Below are 19,123 nucleotides of genomic sequence, written 5' to 3'. Positions count from 1 at the left end.
AACCTTAACTTAAAAACCTTAATTAATTGAACCTAAAAACTAACTAAACTAAAAAACAAAAAAACAGGGTGGCACGGGCTCATCGTGGGGGCGGCGACGGGTTGGGGAGGGGGCAGCGACGGGCGGCGCTCCTCGGGGGCGGTCCACCGCCGGGGAGGTGGGGAGGCAGCGGGGGGAGGCTTGGGAGGGGGTGGCGACTGGCCGGGAGGGGGGGCGACGGAGAGGTAGTGGGCCGGTGGGGACGCCCTCTATTAGCTTCAATCCGGAGGATTGCCACCTCGACGTTGGCACCCCAAGCTAAATCTCAACTTCTTGTATTGTAGCGTTGCTTGGAATAAATTGGTTGCAATAAACTCTTAGGTTTTCGACATTACAGTTGATTTGTTTTGCCTTTTGGGCGTGGGAAATGTTTGGACCACTAGATGAAGATTTGATGGCCTAGATTAGCCCTCTCCTAGTTCGGTTATTAGAATACTCCCTCCTCCTCCTCCTCCTTTAAACCTAGGCACCAATTAATAGGATCAAGTTGTTGGCTTTGAAGGTCATTCAGCGAATGCAAAATGGCCTCTTTTCCCGAGAAGTAGGAAACAAGGGAGGCGTTTTATACAAAACCGTTCAGGTGCTATACACTAAGAAATTGAGGGGAATGGTTTTTCCAAATCGGTTTGGTTAAAATTATATACCATGCAAATGTATATAAGCAGTGGCGGAACTAGCATCAGATTATGCCTAGGGCTAAATTACCTTGAGTGATGCACTTCAGTGATTTTGTATATTTATAAAAAGGAATTACAAAGGCTAATGTTGCTAGGCCTAGGGCTATAGCCCCAACTGCCCTAGGCCTGTCTCCGCCACTGTGTATAAGTGTGCTGCAAAGGTCTAGTTGGACGCCATGCTTCAATGGCATAATAGATCACAAGTGCGAAGGTAAATTATTAGAAACGTAAAAAAATACCATGTATTAGTATCTGCATACATTTCCTTTATAAGCAATAACACATTGATGGACATCATGGATCTTGTTCTTGGCCATCTTGACGATCTTGTGAATCTTAAAATGCATGAGCAGTCATTGTGGGGTGGGAGGGGAGCTATGATAGAACAAGACCAGGTCGTGGCCCACCATTGCAAGCAGCCAAGCATTGAAAAGTGGAGGCAAGGCATGGCCCTTTTTTTTTTCTTTTGCGGGTTAGGCAAGGCATGGCCTTGAGAACAAAAATTATGTACTAATCCGTACTTTTTCCTTTAAGCAGAGGCAGCGCAGCGAGCAGCAGCTGCTCCGACTTGGTCCGAGTCTTTGAGCGTCTCAGGACCGGCGCCTCACACCGTCACACCGTCCAGGACGCAACGACACGGTGGCGACTTTGCTGTGCCGAGTAAAAGTAAACGGATGATGTACCGTACCGTACTACGTATGACCCAACGCGCACGTCCGACCCGCAGCCTACTCCTCGATCGTCTGAGGTCCAGAGGAGGCTCACACGCACCCCGGCCAAAACCAAGACTCAACCGTGGGGTCTCGAGACTGACCGACTCAACACGTACCCCAATCTCACGGCTCCAAGCCCAAAAGTCTCGAGTCTCACTCTGCTTTCCTGACCCGATTCCATCTCATATATTTTCTTCCCGGAGGAGGAAAAAGGTGCGCCTCTGCTTTCTCGCTCCTAACCCCGAGTATACATCCGCCAACAGCAGTCCAGCAGCTGGCCGCCCGCCCGCTCCCACGCACACAGAGAGACAGACACACCGTCCTCCTCCGTCCACCCCCCATGTCGCCTTCCCGCCTCTCCTCCCTTCCCTTCCCTTGCACGTCACTTAAGACTTAACCCAAGCAACCAGCGCGAGCTCCATCAGCCTCCTCCGCACCGCAGCAGTACACTCCAAGCAACACCCCCCTCCCTCCCGTCGTCATCATCCCAACCCCGCGCGCCTCCCTCGCGAATCACGAGCAGTAGGAGCCCGGCAAGAACCGAACCATTTCTCTCCTCCGTCCGAGCCCACCTAACCTCGCTCTCACCAAACGCCTCCTCGCCCAAATTCTCCCCCTCTCTCGACAGCCGCAGCTCCATTCGACTGATCGTGCGCGCGGAAATGGGCGGCGGCGGTGGCGCTAGGCAGTTCTTGGCTGCCGTGCTGGCGGTGTGCGTGGCGGCGGCCATGGTGGCGCCGGCGCGGGGGCGGTTCGTGGTGGAGAAGAGCAGCGTGAGGGTGCTGGCGCCGGAACACATCCGGGGCCACCACGACGCCGCCATCGGCAACTTCGGCGTGCCCGACTACGGCGGCACGCTCACGGGCGTCGTGCTCTACCCGGACAAGAAGGCCACCGGATGCGCCGAGTTCCCGGGCAAGTTCAAGTCCAAGTCCGGCCGCCCCGTCGTCCTCCTGCTCGACCGCGGAGGTACACACGCCACACAAGCTCGCTCAGCAATTATCTTCAGCCATTAGCCCTGCTGATTTGATCGATTGATTCATTCATGGCTTCGGCCAATTCTCACGGGGAAGACATTGCTGATGCGTGACTGTGCGAGCTTGAATTTAGTGCTAGTAGTATTTCTTTAATCCTGTTGATGTAGATATATCTCCAACTTAGATATGAAAGATTGTGACCAAAGCTTCTTTTAATCTTTTTTTTTCAAGAAACTGAACTTCTTTTAGTCTGCGGTGGGGGAAAGGGACTTTACAATTCTGGACAGCTAGTGGATAGTATAAATTTTGCCCGGTTCCATTCAGTCAGCTGTTTTGTAAAAGGTAGAATCAGGCGACTTTTCTAGGTTGAATGTCATCTAAGTGGCCAAAAATTCGAATTCAAGTGAAATTTACAAAAAAAAAGTACCAAATTCAAACGCAAACCGTCTTGCTCGACCGTGGAGGTACATACACACTTCTGATGATGCTAGTCCGTGATTTGCCTTATTAACGGTTTTGGCTAATTCTCGTGAGGAAGGAACTGTTGAAATTCATGTCAAAGTGAAATTACTCGAGTTTGATTGCGCAAGTTTGACCTTGCCGACGATTTATGGCTATTTTGCGTCAATCTCTTGGTAAATGTCAGAGCCGTGCTATTGATGGGTTAAGTCAATGTGCTAATCTTAAATAGGCTAACATGCCAATTACTTTAGTGCCACTAGTGGTATTTTTTACTTGTTTATGATGTGGATTGGTCTCCAACTTAGATATACGAGAGACATTATGATCACAACTTTTTAAAACTGCGGTAGGGGAAGGGAGTTCAAACTCTGATCTGCTAGTGGTCATTGAAAAGGTAGAATCAGGAGGCTTTTCTTGGTTGAATACCATGGAACTAGTCAAAAATTTGAATAGCTGGCGGAATTTATTTTAAAAAACATCAAATGCAAATGCAAATCTGTGGAAACATGCAAACTAAAACAGAATTTGTAAAAGATTAAGCTAATATTTTCCTGATGGATTATCTTCATTGTCTGCGTCAACAGTTTCAGATAACTGCCTGACCTGACAGTTCTGAACACAGAAAGCGAAATGAGTAGATTCAGACATGCATGTAGTACACACTTATTATACAGCCATTGCATTTGTTGGTGCGCATTTCATTTGATCCAACCATCACAACGCACCTGATCACAACACTTCCACTACCAACTCCAATTAGTTGGTGCCGCAAGCAATTCCTTCAAGCCAAAGACAGAATCAGACAGACCAACAATCTGTCTCGTCCTTCCTTGATTAAACCCCAAGCAAAGAAAGAAATAATTCCACACCTTCAATTTCAAGAAACATAAAAGATGAACGAACTCAGGTACAAAACTGTAGCTGTAAAACTGACGGCGTAACGACGTTTGTACTGTCCCAACAGAGTGCTACTTCGCGCTCAAGTCGTGGAACGCGCAGCAGGCAGGCGCGGCGGCGGTGCTGATCGCGGACACGGTGGACGAGCAGCTGCTGACCATGGACACGCCGGAGGCATCCCCGGACACTCGGTACCTCGACAAGCTCAACATCCCGTCGGCGCTGGTGAACCGCGCCTTCGGGGAGTCGCTGAAGCGGATGGCGGAGAAGGCCGACGCGGAGGGGGAGGTGGTGGTGAAGCTGGACTGGCGCGAGTCGATGCCACACCCGGACGAGCGCGTGGAGTACGAGCTCTGGACCAACAGCAACGACGAGTGCGGCCCCCGGTGCGACGAGCAGGCGGCCTTCGTCAAGAGCTTCCGCGGCCACGCCCAGATCCTGGAGCGCGGCGGCTACGCGCGCTTCACCCCGCACTACATCACCTGGTACTGCCCCGAGGCGTTCCGGCTCACGCGCCAGTGCCAGTCGCAGTGCATCAACCATGGCAGGTATGTACGCCCGCCATTGCCGGTCTAGGAAGCTTCCTCTGGTACCTGTCATGGCATGGCAAGGAACAATGTGGTTGGTTACTGGGTGTGCAGGTACTGCGCGCCGGACCCGGAGGAGGACTTCGGGGAGGGGTACGAGGGGAAGCAGGTGGTGGTGGAGAACCTGCGGCAGCTGTGCGTGCACCGGGTGGCCAACGAGAGCGGGCGGCCGTGGGCGTGGTGGGACTTCGCCATGGACTACAAGCTCCGCTGCTCCATGAAGGAGAAGAAGTACAGCAAGGCGTGCGCCGAGGAGGTGGTCACCGCGCTGGGGCTGTCGCTCGACAAGGTGCTGGCGTGCATGGGCGACCCAGACGCCGACGCCGACAACGCCGTGCTGTCCAAGGAGCAAGAGGACCAGATCGGGCGCGGGTCGCGCGGGGACGTCACCATCCTGCCCACGCTCGTCATCAACGACGTCCAGTACAGAGGTATGGCTGGCTGGCCGGCTGTCGCTGTACCGTCCGTCTCTTTGATTTCTCCGGCGACGAAGGAACTGACATGATTGTGTTTTGTGCGTGCAGGGAAGCTGGAGAGGACGGCGGTGCTCAAGGCCGTGTGCGCCGGCTTCAAGGAGAGGACCGAGCCGCAAGTCTGCCTCAGCCATGGTGAGCACCAAGGCCTTCATTTCCGACGACAAGACGGCGAAACGACGGTGAACTTCTGACGAGCTTTTCTACGCAGACATGGAGACGAACGAGTGCCTGCACCGGAACGGCGGGTGCTGGCGGGACGAGGCGACCAACGTGACGGCGTGCAGGGACACGTACCGGGGCAGGGTGTGCGAGTGCCCCGTGGTGAACGGCGTCCGCTACGACGGCGACGGGTACACCCACTGCAAAGGTAAACCTACCTACACTTTTCTCTTCATTCACACGACGGCGCTAGGAAAATACTACCGGCGTGCTCATGTTTCTCCCCTGTTTGTTCGTCTCAGCTGTAGGTCCGGGCAGGTGCGCGCTGAACCACGGCGGGTGCTGGTCGGAGACCAAGGGGGAGCGCACCTTCTCCGCCTGCTCGGTACAACCTCCCTTCCCCTCTACTCCTAGACTTCAGACACAGTTCCACTCATTACACAACCTCTGAAGCTCATCGTCTACCTACCTATCCATGATCTCTGCTAACCTACGAACTCTGAACCAGGACACGGCGCTATCCGGATGTCGGTGCCCGCCGGGGTTCCAAGGCGACGGCCACAAATGCGAAGGTAAGATCTCGCTCCACAGATTCCTCACTCGAGACTGACATGAGACATGGTCGAGCAAGAGAGTAACAGATCCGAGTTTCAGACCTGGACGAGTGCAAGGATAAGCTGGCGTGCACCTGCCCGGACTGCCACTGCAAGAACACCTGGGGCAGCTACGAGTGCGGCTGCAGGGGCAACCAGGTGTACATCCGCGGGGAGGACGTCTGCGTGGCCAACAGCATGTCCAGGTTCGGCTGGCTCGTCGCCGTCCTCGCCGTTTCCTGCGCCGCCGGCCTAGGGGTCGCCGGCTTCGTCTTCTACAAGTACAGGCTCAGGGTATGTTCGTCACCATCCTTCTCCCCAAAGCAAATGGTTAACCAAGAAGACCTCTAGTGCAACAAAAACTGACTCTTGGTGTCTCATTTCCTACTAGTCGTACATGGACTCAGAGATCATGGCGATCATGTCTCAGTACATGCCGCTCGACAGCCAGAACAACGAGCACCAGCCGCTCCGGCAGCATGCTTCAGACGCCTAAAGGTAATAATAATCCTTCAGCCAAGTGTGAGTCCTAGTAGGTTACCAATGCAACAAACGGTTATTTTTGCACTAAACCACCCCTGAACATGCTGCATCTGATGAACAGGGAGCAGATGGAGATGGGTTTGGGTATGGAAGCGTGCAGAGTCTTCAACCGTACTCTTGGCTTCAACCATACCGGGCAAATACTTTGCTATGATGCTTTTCAAAGATTTTTTTTTGTTACTACAACTTCCCTTTCTATATATAGAAGAAACAAGAGAACCAAGGTTTGTACAAAGCAAGCCGCAGGGGTGAGGTGTAGATACATAGCTAGGTAGGCATTTCTGCTCCCCTTGTGACTGTGGATCGCAACACATTAGACAGAATACTTTCACTAAGAACATACAAAGTGTGATGTACAATGGATGATAACCAATACCAGCACTGGTGTTTCTGTCATTTTTAAGGTCTGTTTTCTTGAATGAATGCCCTCGTCGAAACACCGGGGGCTTTATTGTGACATGTATCAATACTGTTGTAAGTGCTACAGTTTCAGAATCAATGGTAGGCATACAGGTGATAACTTGCTACTTTTCTAGTAGGTCCTCACTGGTAACCCGGCGACGGGTCCATGATGTGATTCTGGTGATCCTATTTAGGCACAAGACTTGTGTGCCCTGAAAACAGGACTCCATGCAGAGAGCTCACTAGCTTATGAAATAAATAGCATTTCATTTCTAAAATGGTCAAAATATGTGATCCATAGTACAAGAGGAAAGAGACCACGCCATGATCATTCAAGCATCCATTATCTCATTAGTGCCTTAAAGAGGTAAGGGAGTTTCAGGGTTGTCGTAAACAAATGGCGACGACACTTCTAGAATCAAATGACGATAGGAAAATCTCACAAAAGAAATATCCACTTTCCCAGTGATTTTATTTGCCTAACTACCAGCCCGTAGAAAGAAGACTGGCTGCATGGATTGAATATAACATTACACCTTCTCCCAAAACAAGGAAAATCCGCTAAATCTTCTTAGGGGCTAAATGAGATCTTACAACAGTGCATCAGAAGCCTTTTACTTGTATTGCTCTGAAACTTCACGAACAAACTTGTCCATGAATTGACACTTCTTGTCAAAACCCCAACCAGGATTATTCTGCAAAACACAAGAAGGCACAGCCGAATAGTAGCTAAGTAGCAAGCAGGAAGCAGGTTTTGTCTAAGAAAACAAAAGATACGAATACTGAAATACATTAAGTATCAACACATAAATTATCCTTTTAAGGTACTATCTAGAACAGCACACTAAGATGTGAAATGCAAACGATTATCATCTTTTTCCTTCAAAAACTATGGAGACAAATGGCATTGCATATTTTGAGTTTACAATGCTAGCTGCAAATATTTCAATATGTGATGCTCATATCCATCAGCACTTTATAACAAGCTGACTTTTAGCATATGTGTTTAGCCAACTTCAAAGTTAGATAGTATCAGCCATTTGCTATCTTTGAGGAAGAAGTGCAAGCACTTATAGATGTATCTGACACCCATACAGACATACAGCTAGATAGGGGATGTTCAAAGACCAGAGTTTTTTTTTTCGGAAGAGATGGCGGCCGTAGTTAAAATCATGTTCCGTATGCTAACAGAAGGCTGATCTATTTTTAAACAAGCTGACTATTAATGGTTATGTTAGAACCCGCCAAATAAGACAAGAATCATGTTGCTTCCGTTACAACTAAACATTCAGCAGCTCAATTACTCAAAAGGCTAAATTGATTGACTCATGATACTATGCTGTCTAGAGCATCAGTTGTAATAAGAAGGCTAACCTTGAGAGAAAGTAAAGTTTTATCAGTAAACCGCTTTACTGAATTGGGTATGTTTGCTGGAAGAGTGTTGGCAACCCTTTGCAGCTCCCCTTCTTGCTGTATTGCAGTTACGACATCAGGCCCACTGTACATATCTATCATCTCTTTCATATGGGGTGCCTTTAAAATGATATCGGCCACGGCATCCTAAGAATGATACAGTAGATTAGTGGGTCAGTTGAAACCCTAAAAAGAACTCATATGGCAGCAAAGTGAATGCAAGTACACAACTGTGAACTGCTAACGTATAGATGTAATTTGAAATTTAGGGTACACTAAAAGCTGAATTCCAAAATCAGAGATGCTTCTTTCTACAAATCTGGTCAGTATCTGGAAAGTATAACCGTCTTACCATATTAATGATGAAACTATTGAGACGTTCATGCCTTTCTGCAAAGATAATCTACAAAACTTAAATCCAATGTATTTGGCAAACTACCTTTATTTGGAACAGGAAACTCATCTGATAGTTTAGCAGTTTAACCTTATCAGCCAGGTCGAACCAGAAAATTGACCTTGGAAAGTTAGATATTCTATGTAAACCTCATACTGACTCCACATCATTTACAAAAATTATGCATATCAGCTTATAACACCAGAATATTATCAAAGTAGATCTGAGATTTAACAGCAAATCCACGAATACCTTTTCGACCACGATATAGGTAGTTCTATATGTATACTACTGGACAAAGTTAGGAGAAGTTTGATTGCCAACATAACACGAGGATATAAATTGCAAACGGGAGCTGTACTATTTTGATATTATTCTCTGGTCCATTATTTATTTATCAAGTCTAACGCAAGCAGTCTCGTATCATCCAAATATAGATATGTACCCATTACGCGAGCTATAACAGCAAAGCAAGGTAAAAAAAAACTTGCCCGATAGACTTACTCTGGCACACTCCGATGTATTTGGTGACTAGTTGCAAGAAATACAAGTATATCATAAGAAAATATCTACTTGCACAAACATTTGCAGGGTGAAACAGATATGGCATGAGGACAGTTAAACAAATCACCTCCCATTCTTCCTGGTCCTGGATGCCTTCATAAGCAACTATGAATGGCTTTACTTTCTCCAGCATCTCCTGCAATGACATAGGCGGCTTCTCCTCAATATCAGGATTACCAAAGCTCACATTGTACTCTGGCTCAAACTCAATCTGCACACACAAACATTCAAAGATAAAAAAACATCAGGGATCCAACAAGCACACACAGATCTTATAATTTTGATAACTCTGATGCAGTGCAGAGCGCACCATGTTATCGGTATGAATATCGTCGAGAAGCTTATCATTCTCCGGGTTTGGCAGTGCCTCATCTGCTGCCTCATCGAACGCCTCGTCCCAAATCTTCATTTTCTCAGGCCCAAGCCGCTTCTCGAGTTTCTCGCCATCAGCATTGTCACCCAAGAAGATCTTTTCCTGCTCGTTGACGTCAGCAGGCCGACGGCCACCGTCCCGGCCACCTCCGCGGCCCCCACGCCCCCCTCTCCCGCGTCCACCGCCAGTATCGCCACGGCCAAGGAGCTCCAAAGCACGCTTCACAGCCTCCTGTGGCGCCAATTTCGGCTGCCCGCTTGGAGCCGACGGGGCCGGAGCTTTCCTTGCCCCACGACTTCGAACGAAGCGGTTCTCCTCGGGGGCCCTGTCCACCGGTGGCTGCACACGCGGCACGCCGCGGCCGGCGCCGGAGGTAGGGATCGAACGCGGCGGCTCGGATGAGGAGGAGGCAACGGTGGCTAGCGGCTCCTGATCGGAGGGGGGAGGGACGGAGTCGAAGCGCTTTGCGAAGGTGGGTTGCTTGGGGGCATCTTCGTCGGATGGCGGCGGCGGCGGGGGAGGGGGCAGCGGGGATCCACGGCCGCGGCCAGCGCTAGAGAAGGACGAGAAGGACGGGGTGGTGGGGGAGGGCGGGATCACGGGCTCCCCGCGGCCACGGCCGGCAGAAGATGATGCGGCGAAGAGATCCGCCCCATTGTCGTCCTCGGGGATAGGCCTCCCGGGAGCGCGCGGCGGCGCGGAGCCGGAGGGCGGTAGGCCGCGCCCGCGCCCGCGCCCTGCGCCACCACTGCCCCCGATGCCGGAGAAGGAAGAGAACGCGGCGGCATAGGAGGAGGGGAGGTGCGCGTGCCGCCGGGCGGCGGCGGCGGCTGCGGCGGCGCCGATGCCTCGCATGGTGGTGGTGGGGATGGGTTTAGAGCGCGCGATGCAGGCTAGGGTTGGGCTCGCGAGGTGTTCGACGAAATGGGCTGTGGAGTGGGGCCTGCAAAGAATTTCGATCCGGCGTAAATCGAGGCCATTGGATCTCAGTCTATGGTTGTATTTTAGCCGTCCGATCTTCGTTTTCGCTATTCCCCTTCCATCTCAATCTCTATAGGCCTAATGCGTTTTTCAAGGTTAATTTTGACCAAATGTTAGAGCAATAATATATGACATGCAACTTACATAAAGCATACCGTCAAACTCGTATGCGAAAAGAGTTTTCAATGATATAATTTTCACATTATGCATTGTCATGTACTATTAATTTTGTCAATTGTCAAATATGGTCTTGAAAAACGCTTTAGGCCCTATATATAGATGGAAGGAGGGAGTAGAAGATTTGAGAGCGATATTCCACTTTAACGTATGGTCACTTGTCCTTATAAAATCAGTACAGTTACTGAGCTCCCAACAAATTGCGCTATTTGGTGCATCGATGGATATAGCAGGCACGTGGGACCAGAGGCGGAGGCAGTGGGGGCGAGCGGGGGCTAGACCCCCCCCCCCTATGGTTCGGCCCCCCTCAACGAGTTGCAACGGGGACTAGCCTGTTCACTGGTACTAGTATCTCTACTCCTAATGGAGCAGTTGGTGAATAGTCCGCACGGTTTATTTTCGCTGGTTTATTTTCGTCATCCTTCTATCTCCGTTTTTTTCGTCATCCTCCCACGTATGTTAACTCGCTACCCTCCTGCGAAAAAAATCGGTGCCAAAAAAAACCATCGGATCGAGCCAACAGCAGATCGTTCTCCGCCGCCAACCTGCCCTCCGCACGCCCGATCCACCCCGTCGCCCCCTCGGCGGCCGATCCATCCCTTGCCGCGGCCGATCCAATCCTTCGCCCTCTCGTGCGCTAGGGTTCCTTGAGTTGCCGCCGCACCGGAGCTCCTCGCCCAGCCCCACCTCCTGCCGCTCCACCCACTGCTTCTCCCTCCGCTCGCTGCACTTGCCCTCTCCGCCGCGCCCGCCTTCCCCGATGGTCGCCCCCTTCCCCGTCGACCCCGGAGAATCGGCGCCTTGAGGTTGGGGAACTCGGCAGCCATGATCTGAAGGACGTAGGGAAGCCGCCCCCCTCGCCGGATACAACCTAGGTTATTGAGGTGCTACGGGGCTAGAAGCTCAACCAACGATAGCAGGACGGCCGACCGATCTGGGCCAGCGTGGAAGGAGAACTCGGCGGCGGCTCGGCCAACTGTTCTGGGATGTTTTGGTGAACTCTCCATACTGCTGCGCGTATAGGTGTGTACTAGCCTGACCGCTCACTCCCCTGGGATCCGATAATAAGTTCACATAGAGTTCGGCCGGCGGTGGCAGCTCCGCCAATAGTCGTGCGATTAAGGCTTCACAATCAGCAGATTAGAAGACTGATTTAGCGCTAGGATCCATCGCCATTGGAGGGCCTTGACTTCTTTTCATTCCTTGCGAGAACGGTTCTTGCCATGAACGACGGGGCTCTCTCTGTGGCCCTGGTCTAAAAGCTAAAATAGTGAACAAGATGTGTCTTGCCATTTGCAGTATTGGGTACGTATCTTTTGCACTTGCTCCCTAAAGAAGCAATCAGATAGATTAACTACAACCCAAAAGCAGCAGCCTGTTACTATTTTATATCATCTATTGATGATTTGTTTTTTCAGAATTGCATTGGCAAGTGATGAAAAGGTGTAATGTTCACGGATTTTTGTTGGGTGATCTGTTGGTCCGGTTTAATTTTAGCAGCCATCTGGGTATTGTTTATGAATTGATGGCGCACCTTGCTTAAATCCTACTAACAATCTTCTCAACACGTGTCATTGCTTTTTGTTAGATGCATTTAACACATTTAGGAAGGACGTTTCAAGGGCCTGCATTAGATTATATATGCCCCGTTGAACGTGGGCGGGTTGGCGAAGGGCGTGTCTGCGGCCGACCTGGAGGTCGTGTTCGGCTCCATTGGCTGCGTCGCTGGCGTTGAGTTCGTGCGCACCAGCGGCTGTAGCTTCGCCTACATCGACTTCCACTGCCCACTGGTAGAAAAAGAGGCTTCCGTCCAGCCCCATTAGTCGCGAAACTGTAGGAACCGCGACTAATGAAGTCTTTAGTCGCGGTTCGGCAGACGAACCGCGACCAAAGGCCTGGGCCCAGGGCGCTCGGTGGCCAGCTGGTGCACGTGAGGGGCTTTAGTCGCGGTTGGCCAGGCCAACCGCGACTAAAGGTGCGCAAAGGCCTTTAGTCGCGGTTGGCCAGGCCAACCGCGACTAAAGCTCCTCCCCTATATATACCAGTTCAGCACGCTCACTTAGCCATTTGGTGCCACTTCTCTTCACAAGCTTCACAAGGGGGTGTAGGTTTGCTTTTGGTTTCTCTTATGCACACAAGGTGTTTGATGAAATGCCCTAAGAGGGTGAAACAAACATGATATGAAGTGTTGGAGCCACACTTGAGGTTCCTCATTTATTTTTTCCTCCTCGATCGCGGTTAGCAACTTGAACCTTTCATGCATGTGTGTCATTGATAAAATATGCATGTGTGCAGTTCATTGTTTAATTTATATTGTTTGTAGCTAGTTAGTTTAACAAATGCATGATGGTTAATTATATATTTTATATTATAATAATGCAGATGAATCGGCAATGGATGTACGGTAACCGACTCTCCGGCGAGTTCACTACGGGTTTGAAAGATTTCCTCGTAGTGGCTAATGCGAACAAGCAGGGGGGTTTTGTTATCTGTCCATGTGTTATCTGTAAGAATCAGAAGGGTTACTCTTCCTCAAGAGATGTTCACATGCATCTGCTTCGGCACGGTTTCATGCCAAGCTATAATTGTTGGACCAAGCATGGAGAAAGAGGGGTTATAATGGAAGAAGATGAAGAAGGGGATGATTTCATCGATGAAAGCTATCTTGCTCATTTCGGTGATACTTTCATGGAGGATGCTGAAGGTGAAGGGGAAGGTGAAGAAGAGGCACGTGATGATCCCGTTGATGATCTTGGTCGGACCATTGCTGATGCACGGAGACGCTGCGAAACTGAAAAGGAGAGGGAGAATTTGGATCGCATGTTAGAGGATCACAGAAAGGCGCTGTACCCCGGATGCGATGATGGTCTGAAAAAGCTGGGCTGCACACTGGATTTGCTGAAATGGAAGGCAGAGGCAGGTGTAGCTGACTCGGCATTTGAAAACTTGCTGAAAATGTTGAAGAATATGTTTCCAAAGGATAACGAGTTGCCCGCCAGTACGTACGAAGCAAAGAAGGTTGTCTGCCCTCTAGGTTTAGAGGTTCTGAAGATACATGCATGCATCAACGACTGCATCCTCTACCGCGGTGAATACGAGAATTTGAATGAATGCCCGGTATGCACTGCATTGCGTTATAAGATCAGAGGCGATGACCCTGGTGACGATGTTGAGGGCCAGAAACCCAGGAAGAGGGTTCCCGCCAAGGTGATGTGGTATGCTCCTATAATACCACGGTTGAAACGTCTGTTCAGGAACAAAGAGCATGCCAAGTTGTTGCGATGGCACAAAGAGGACCGTAAGTCGGACGGGGAGTTGAGACACACCGCAGATGGAACGCAATGGAGAAAGATCGACAGATGGTTCAAAGATTTTGCAGCTGACGCAAGGAACATAAGATTTGCTCTAAGTACGGATGGCATGAATCCTTTTGGCGAGCAGAGCTCCAGCCATAGCACCTGGCCCGTGACTCTATGCATCTACAACCTTCCTCCTTGGTTGTGCATGAAGCGGAAGTTCATTATGATGCCAGTGCTCATCGAAGGTCCGAAGCAACCCGGCAACGACATCGATGTGTACCTAAGGCCATTAGTTGATGAACTTTTACAGCTGTGAGGTGGTGTCCGTGTGTGGGATGAGCACAAACAAGAGGAATTTGACCTACGAGCGTTGCTTTTCGTAACCATCAACGATTGGCCTGCTCTTAGTAACCTTTCGGGACTGTCAAATAAGGGATACAATGCATGCACGCACTGCTTACATGAGACTGAAAGTGTACATTTGCCAAATTGTAAGAAGAACGTGTACCTTGGGCATCGTCGATTTCTTCCGAAAATTCATCCAGTAAGAAAGAAAGGCAAGCATTACAACGGCAAGGCAGATCACCGGCCGAAGCCTGCGGAACGCACTGGTGCTGAGGTATTTGATATGGTCAAGGATTTGAAAGTCATCTTTGGAAAGGGTCCTGGCGGACAATCAGTTCCGAAGGGAGCTGACGGGCACGCAGCCATGTGGAAGAAGAAATCTATATTCTGGGAGCTAGAATATTGGAAAGTCCTAGATGTCCGCTCTGCAATCGACGTGATGCACGTTACGAAGAATATTTGCGTGAACCTCCTAAGCTTCTTGGGCGTGTATGGGAAGACAAATGATACAAAGGAAGCACGGCAGGACCAGCAACGTTTGAAAGACCCTGATGACCGGCATCCGGAATGGTTTCAAGGTCGTGCCAGCTACGCTCTGACCAAAGAAGAGAAGGTCATCTTTTTTGAATGCCTGAGCAGTATGAAGGTCCCGTCTGGATTCTCGTCCAATATAAAGGGAATAATAAACATGGCGGAGAAAAAGTTCCAAAACCTGAAGTCTCACGACTGCCACGTGATTATGACGCAATTGCTTCCGATTGCTTTGAGGGGGCTCCTGCCGGAAAATGTTCGAGTAGCCATTGTGAAGCTATGTGCATTCCTCAATGCAATCTCTCAGAAGGTAATCAATCCAGAAGTTCTACCACGGTTACAGAACGATGTGATCCAATGTCTTGTCAGTTTCGAGTTGGTGTTGCCGCCATCCTTCTTCAATATTATGACGCACCTCCTGGTTCACCTAGTCGAAGAGATTTTCGTTCTCGGTCCTGTATTTCTACACAATATGTTCCCCTTCGAGAGGTTCATGGGAGTATTAAAGAAATATGTTCGTAACCGTGCTAGGCCAGAAGGAAGCATCGCCAAGGGCTATGGAAATGAGGAGGTAATTGAGTTTTGTGTTGACTTTGTTCCTGACCTTAAGCCGATTGGTCTTCCTCGATCGCGGCACGAGGGGAGACTAAGTGGAAAAGGCACGATCGGAAGGAAATCAACGATATGTATGGACGGCCATTCTCTGACTGAAGCACACCACACTGTACTGACCAATTCCAGCTTGGTGGCTCCGTACTTTGAGAAACACAAGAATATTTTACGCTCGGACAACCCGGGGAAGCCTGAATCCTGGATTAGGAAGGCCCACATGGAGACTTTCGGCAGTTGGTTGAGAAAACATTTAATGAATGACAATGATGTTGTAGATCAGCTGTACATGTTGGCCAAGACACCATCTTCGACTATAACGACTTTCCAAGGGTACGAGATAAATGGGAATACATTTTACACGATCGCCCAAGATAAAAAGAGCACCAACCAAAACAGTGGTGTCCGCTTTGATGCAGCAACCGAGAATGGGCAAAAGGTCACATATTATGGTTACATAGAGGAGATATGGGAACTTGACTATGGACCCTCCTTTAAGGTCCCTTTGTTCCGGTGCAAATGGTTCAAGCTAACAGGAGGTGGGGTAAAGGTGGACCAGCAATACGGAATGACAATGGTGGATTTCAACAATCTTGGTTACCTTGACGAACCATTCGTCCTAGCGAAAGATGTCGCTCAGGTTTTCTATGTGAAGGACATGAGTAGCAAACCGAGGAAACGGAAAGATAAGAAAACGATCAGTGCATCATGCGATGATCCAAAGCGCCACATTGTTCTTTCAGGGAAAAGAAACATCGTGGGAGTGGAGGACAAGACAGACATGTCAGAAGATTATAATATGTTTGCTGAAATTCCGCCCTTCAAAGTGAACACCGACCCAAGCATTAAGTTAAATGATGAGGATGCTCCATGGATACGGCACAATCGTAAGCAAGCAGGGACACAAGGGAAGAAATGATGTGTAATAATTTATTGTATCAAACCTTTTGTCAAACCTTCAAGGGGTTTTAAAATGAATTAGTTTTATTTTTCTGATTTTTTTGATATATAATTGTATTTTTAAGATTTTAAAATGAATTAGTTTTATTTTTCTGATTTTAAAAGGAAAAAGGAAGAAGAAGAAAGAAGGAAAAAGGAAGAAAAAAACAGAAGAAAAAAACAGAAGAAAAAAGGAAAAACAGAAGAAAAAAACAAACAGAAGAAAAACATAAAAAAAACAGAAGAAAAAAACAGAAGAAAAAAGGAAAAAGGAAAAAAGGATATCAAACCTTTTGTCAAACCTTCAAGGGGTTTTAAAATGAATTAGTTTTATTTTTCTGATTTTTTTGATATATAATTGTACTTTTAAGATTTTAAAATGAATTAGTTTTATTTTTCTGATTTTAAAAGGAAAAAGGAAGAAGAAGAAAGAAGGAAAAAGGAAGAAAAAAACAGAAGAAAAAAGGAAAAACAGAAGAAAAAAACAAACAGAAGAAAAACATAAAAAAAACAGAAGAAAAAAACAGAAGAAAAAAGGAAAAAGGAAAAAAGGATATCAAACCTTTTGTCAAACCTTCAAGGGGTTTTAAAATGAATTAGTTTTATTTTTCTGATTTTTTTGATATATAATTGTATTTTTAAGATTTTAAAATGAATTAGTTTTATTTTTCTGATTTTAAAAGGAAAAAGGAAGAAGAAGAAAGAAGGAAAAAGGAAGAAAAAAACAGAAGAAAAAAGGAAAAATAGAAGAAAAAAACAAACAGAAGAAAAACATAAAAAAAACAGAAGAAAAAAACAGAAGAAAAAAGGAAAAAGGAAAAAAGGAAGAAAAAAAGAAAATATGCCACCTACTGGGCCACCACGGCCTGAATACGACTAGAAACCCATTAAAGGGCCAGGATTCAGGCCCGCAGAAGGCCGAGTAGGCCCACAGGCACATAGTGACAGAATAGGCCCGTAAGCCTGCATTTGAGAGGAGCTCGAAGTGGTGAGCGCATCCGCGCTTATAAACCACTGTCGAAGCCTCTCGGCTAGCGAGGTGGGACTAAACATCCCACCGCACCGCGCCAGTTCTAGCACAGACCTTTAGTCGCGGTTGGGGAGGCGGACCGCGACTAAAGGGTACCTTTAGTCGCGGTCCGCCTCTCCAACCGCGACTAAAGGGTCTTTCTGCGTGGGAACGGAGGCGGCGCCAAAACCCTTTAGTCGCGGTTGGGGAGGCGGACCGCGACTAAAGGGTACCCTTTAGTCGCGGTTGGGGTGGCGGGCCGCGACTAAAGGGTACCTTTAGTCGCGGTCCGCCTCTCCAACCGCGACTAAAGGTGCGTCTATAAATACTGCACTTAGCAGTTTTGCCACTTCCCATTCTCCTCTCTCTCGACGCCGAAGCGCTGCCCCGGCCGACGCCGACGCCGAAGCCCTGCCCCGACGCCGACGCCGACGCCGAAGCCCTGCGCGCCGCCGCCCCCGTCCCCAGTGAGCGCCGCCTCCGCCCGTGCCCTGCCCTTGCCCGCCGCCCGTGCCTTGCGCCCTTGCCCGCCGCCCGCCGCCCGCCGCCCGCCGCCCGCCGCCCGCTGGCCCTGCCTGCCGTCCTCCGGCCCTTGCCCGCCGCCCATCGTGGGAGAAGAAGAAGGAAGAAGAAAAAGGAAGAAGAAGAAGAAAGAAAAAGGAAAAAGGAAGAAGAAGAAAGAAGGAAGAAGAAAACAAAAGAAAAACAGAAGAAAAACAAGAAAAAGGAAGAAAAAAGGAAAAAGGAAGAAAAAAAGAAAAAGGAAGAAAACAACAGAAGAAAAAAAGAAAGAAGAAAAAAAGGAAGAAGAAAAAAGAAAGAATTTTTAAAATTAAATACGTGAAAATACGTGAAAGAATTTTTTGTGTCTAATAAAATCAATTTTTTGAAATACACGAATAATTTTTAAACACGTGAACTATTCTGAAATCCCTAAACATTTTTTGAATACACAATATGTTTTTATTCCTGTTTTTTCCACAAAATCATCAATATTTTTTGAATACACAATTTGTTTATACGGAGAGGGGCGGCGAGGGGGGCGGCGATGCGCGCGGTGTTTTTTTAGGGATCGAGAGGGGACGGCGAGGGTTATAAATGTGTTGTCCTCGCCTCCCCTCTCCGTGACGCCGTCGTCTGCCGCCCCGTCTCGCGCTCTACCGCGACACCCTCTCCCACCCCTTCCTCGCCCCCTCCTTTCGCCACCGCCCTTTCGCCACCGCCACCGCCACCGCCCCCCTTCTTCACTTAATTAATTTGTTTTTACTACATGTTTTCAGGACTGACATAATGGCGGACGATAGAGCTGACCCGATTATGGACAACTATGATCCGGACGGTGAAGCACATATGTTCGGCATCATAAACGGCGATATTCTATATGTGCCGACCGGAGAAGAAGAAGATGATATCTCTTCTTATCTGAACCTTGACGGTGAAGATGAAGGGCGCCGTCAGCAAGATGATGCCGAACAAACGTCGATAAACGACGATCTTCAAATGGAAGTAGCAACCACCTCCGGCGCCGAGGTATATATATACATTGAGCCTCTGGTGATACAAACTAACTGATTTGAATAAATATGTGTGTACTAACGCGCGCGACTCTTTCTTATTTTAGCCCTCGGCCGGATCGTCGAAACAATCGAGTACGTCGTCAAAGCGTGGCGCAACCAAGACGATGAAACAAGGAGAAACATGCACCATCGAGGTTGTCGACAGTGCAACCGGCAGGCCGCTGGAGCCCCGCAAGAACGCCACCAAGTTTGTCAGCCAATGCGGAGCCATTGTTAGAGACAACGTCTCGATCACCGTCCAGGAGTGGAATGAGCCAAAGAAGGCACGAATTGATGGTTTCACTTTTGTCGATAAGAGAACAAAAAAAGATTGCTTCAAGAAGCTTATGGAACATTTCGTTCTACCTCCGGAATACAACAAATTCGATGAGGAGGGTAACAAGATTG

The 19,123-nt window shown here is 48.7% G+C and overlaps 2 protein-coding genes across 2 annotated transcripts; one reads left to right on the top strand and one right to left on the bottom strand.

The window, feature by feature from the left end:
- Positions 1 to 1,704: 1,704 nt before the first annotated feature.
- LOC123155446 (vacuolar-sorting receptor 6) lies at positions 1,705 to 6,580 on the top strand (the record flags this gene model as incomplete). Its single annotated transcript, XM_044573616.1, is given in 10 exon segments — positions 1,705 to 2,398; positions 3,833 to 4,313; positions 4,407 to 4,783; positions 4,877 to 4,960; positions 5,037 to 5,195; positions 5,290 to 5,372; positions 5,496 to 5,559; positions 5,642 to 5,874; positions 5,972 to 6,078; positions 6,185 to 6,580. Coding segments are annotated over 9 exon segments (2,280 nt in total), but the record flags the coding sequence as incomplete, so codon positions are not given.
- Positions 6,581 to 6,850: 270 nt separating this feature from the next.
- On the bottom strand, positions 6,851 to 10,200 carry LOC123155447 (translation initiation factor IF-2). The gene is made up of 4 exons (XM_044573617.1): positions 9,207 to 10,200; positions 8,964 to 9,107; positions 7,900 to 8,085; positions 6,851 to 7,220 (listed from the first exon to the last, which is right to left on the bottom strand). The coding sequence occupies exons 1-4, from the start codon at positions 10,122 to 10,124 to the stop codon at positions 7,140 to 7,142; spliced, it is 1,329 nt and encodes a 442-aa protein (XP_044429552.1). The 5' UTR covers positions 10,125 to 10,200; the 3' UTR covers positions 6,851 to 7,139.
- Positions 10,201 to 19,123: the final 8,923 nt, after the last annotated feature.

This window comes from Triticum aestivum, chromosome 7B, assembly GCF_018294505.1.
Source record: "Triticum aestivum cultivar Chinese Spring chromosome 7B, IWGSC CS RefSeq v2.1, whole genome shotgun sequence".
Taxonomy (NCBI): Eukaryota; Viridiplantae; Streptophyta; class Magnoliopsida; order Poales; family Poaceae; genus Triticum; species Triticum aestivum.
Note: the sequence above shows the minus strand (reverse complement) of the source record. Positions and strands in the feature narration are given on the sequence as shown.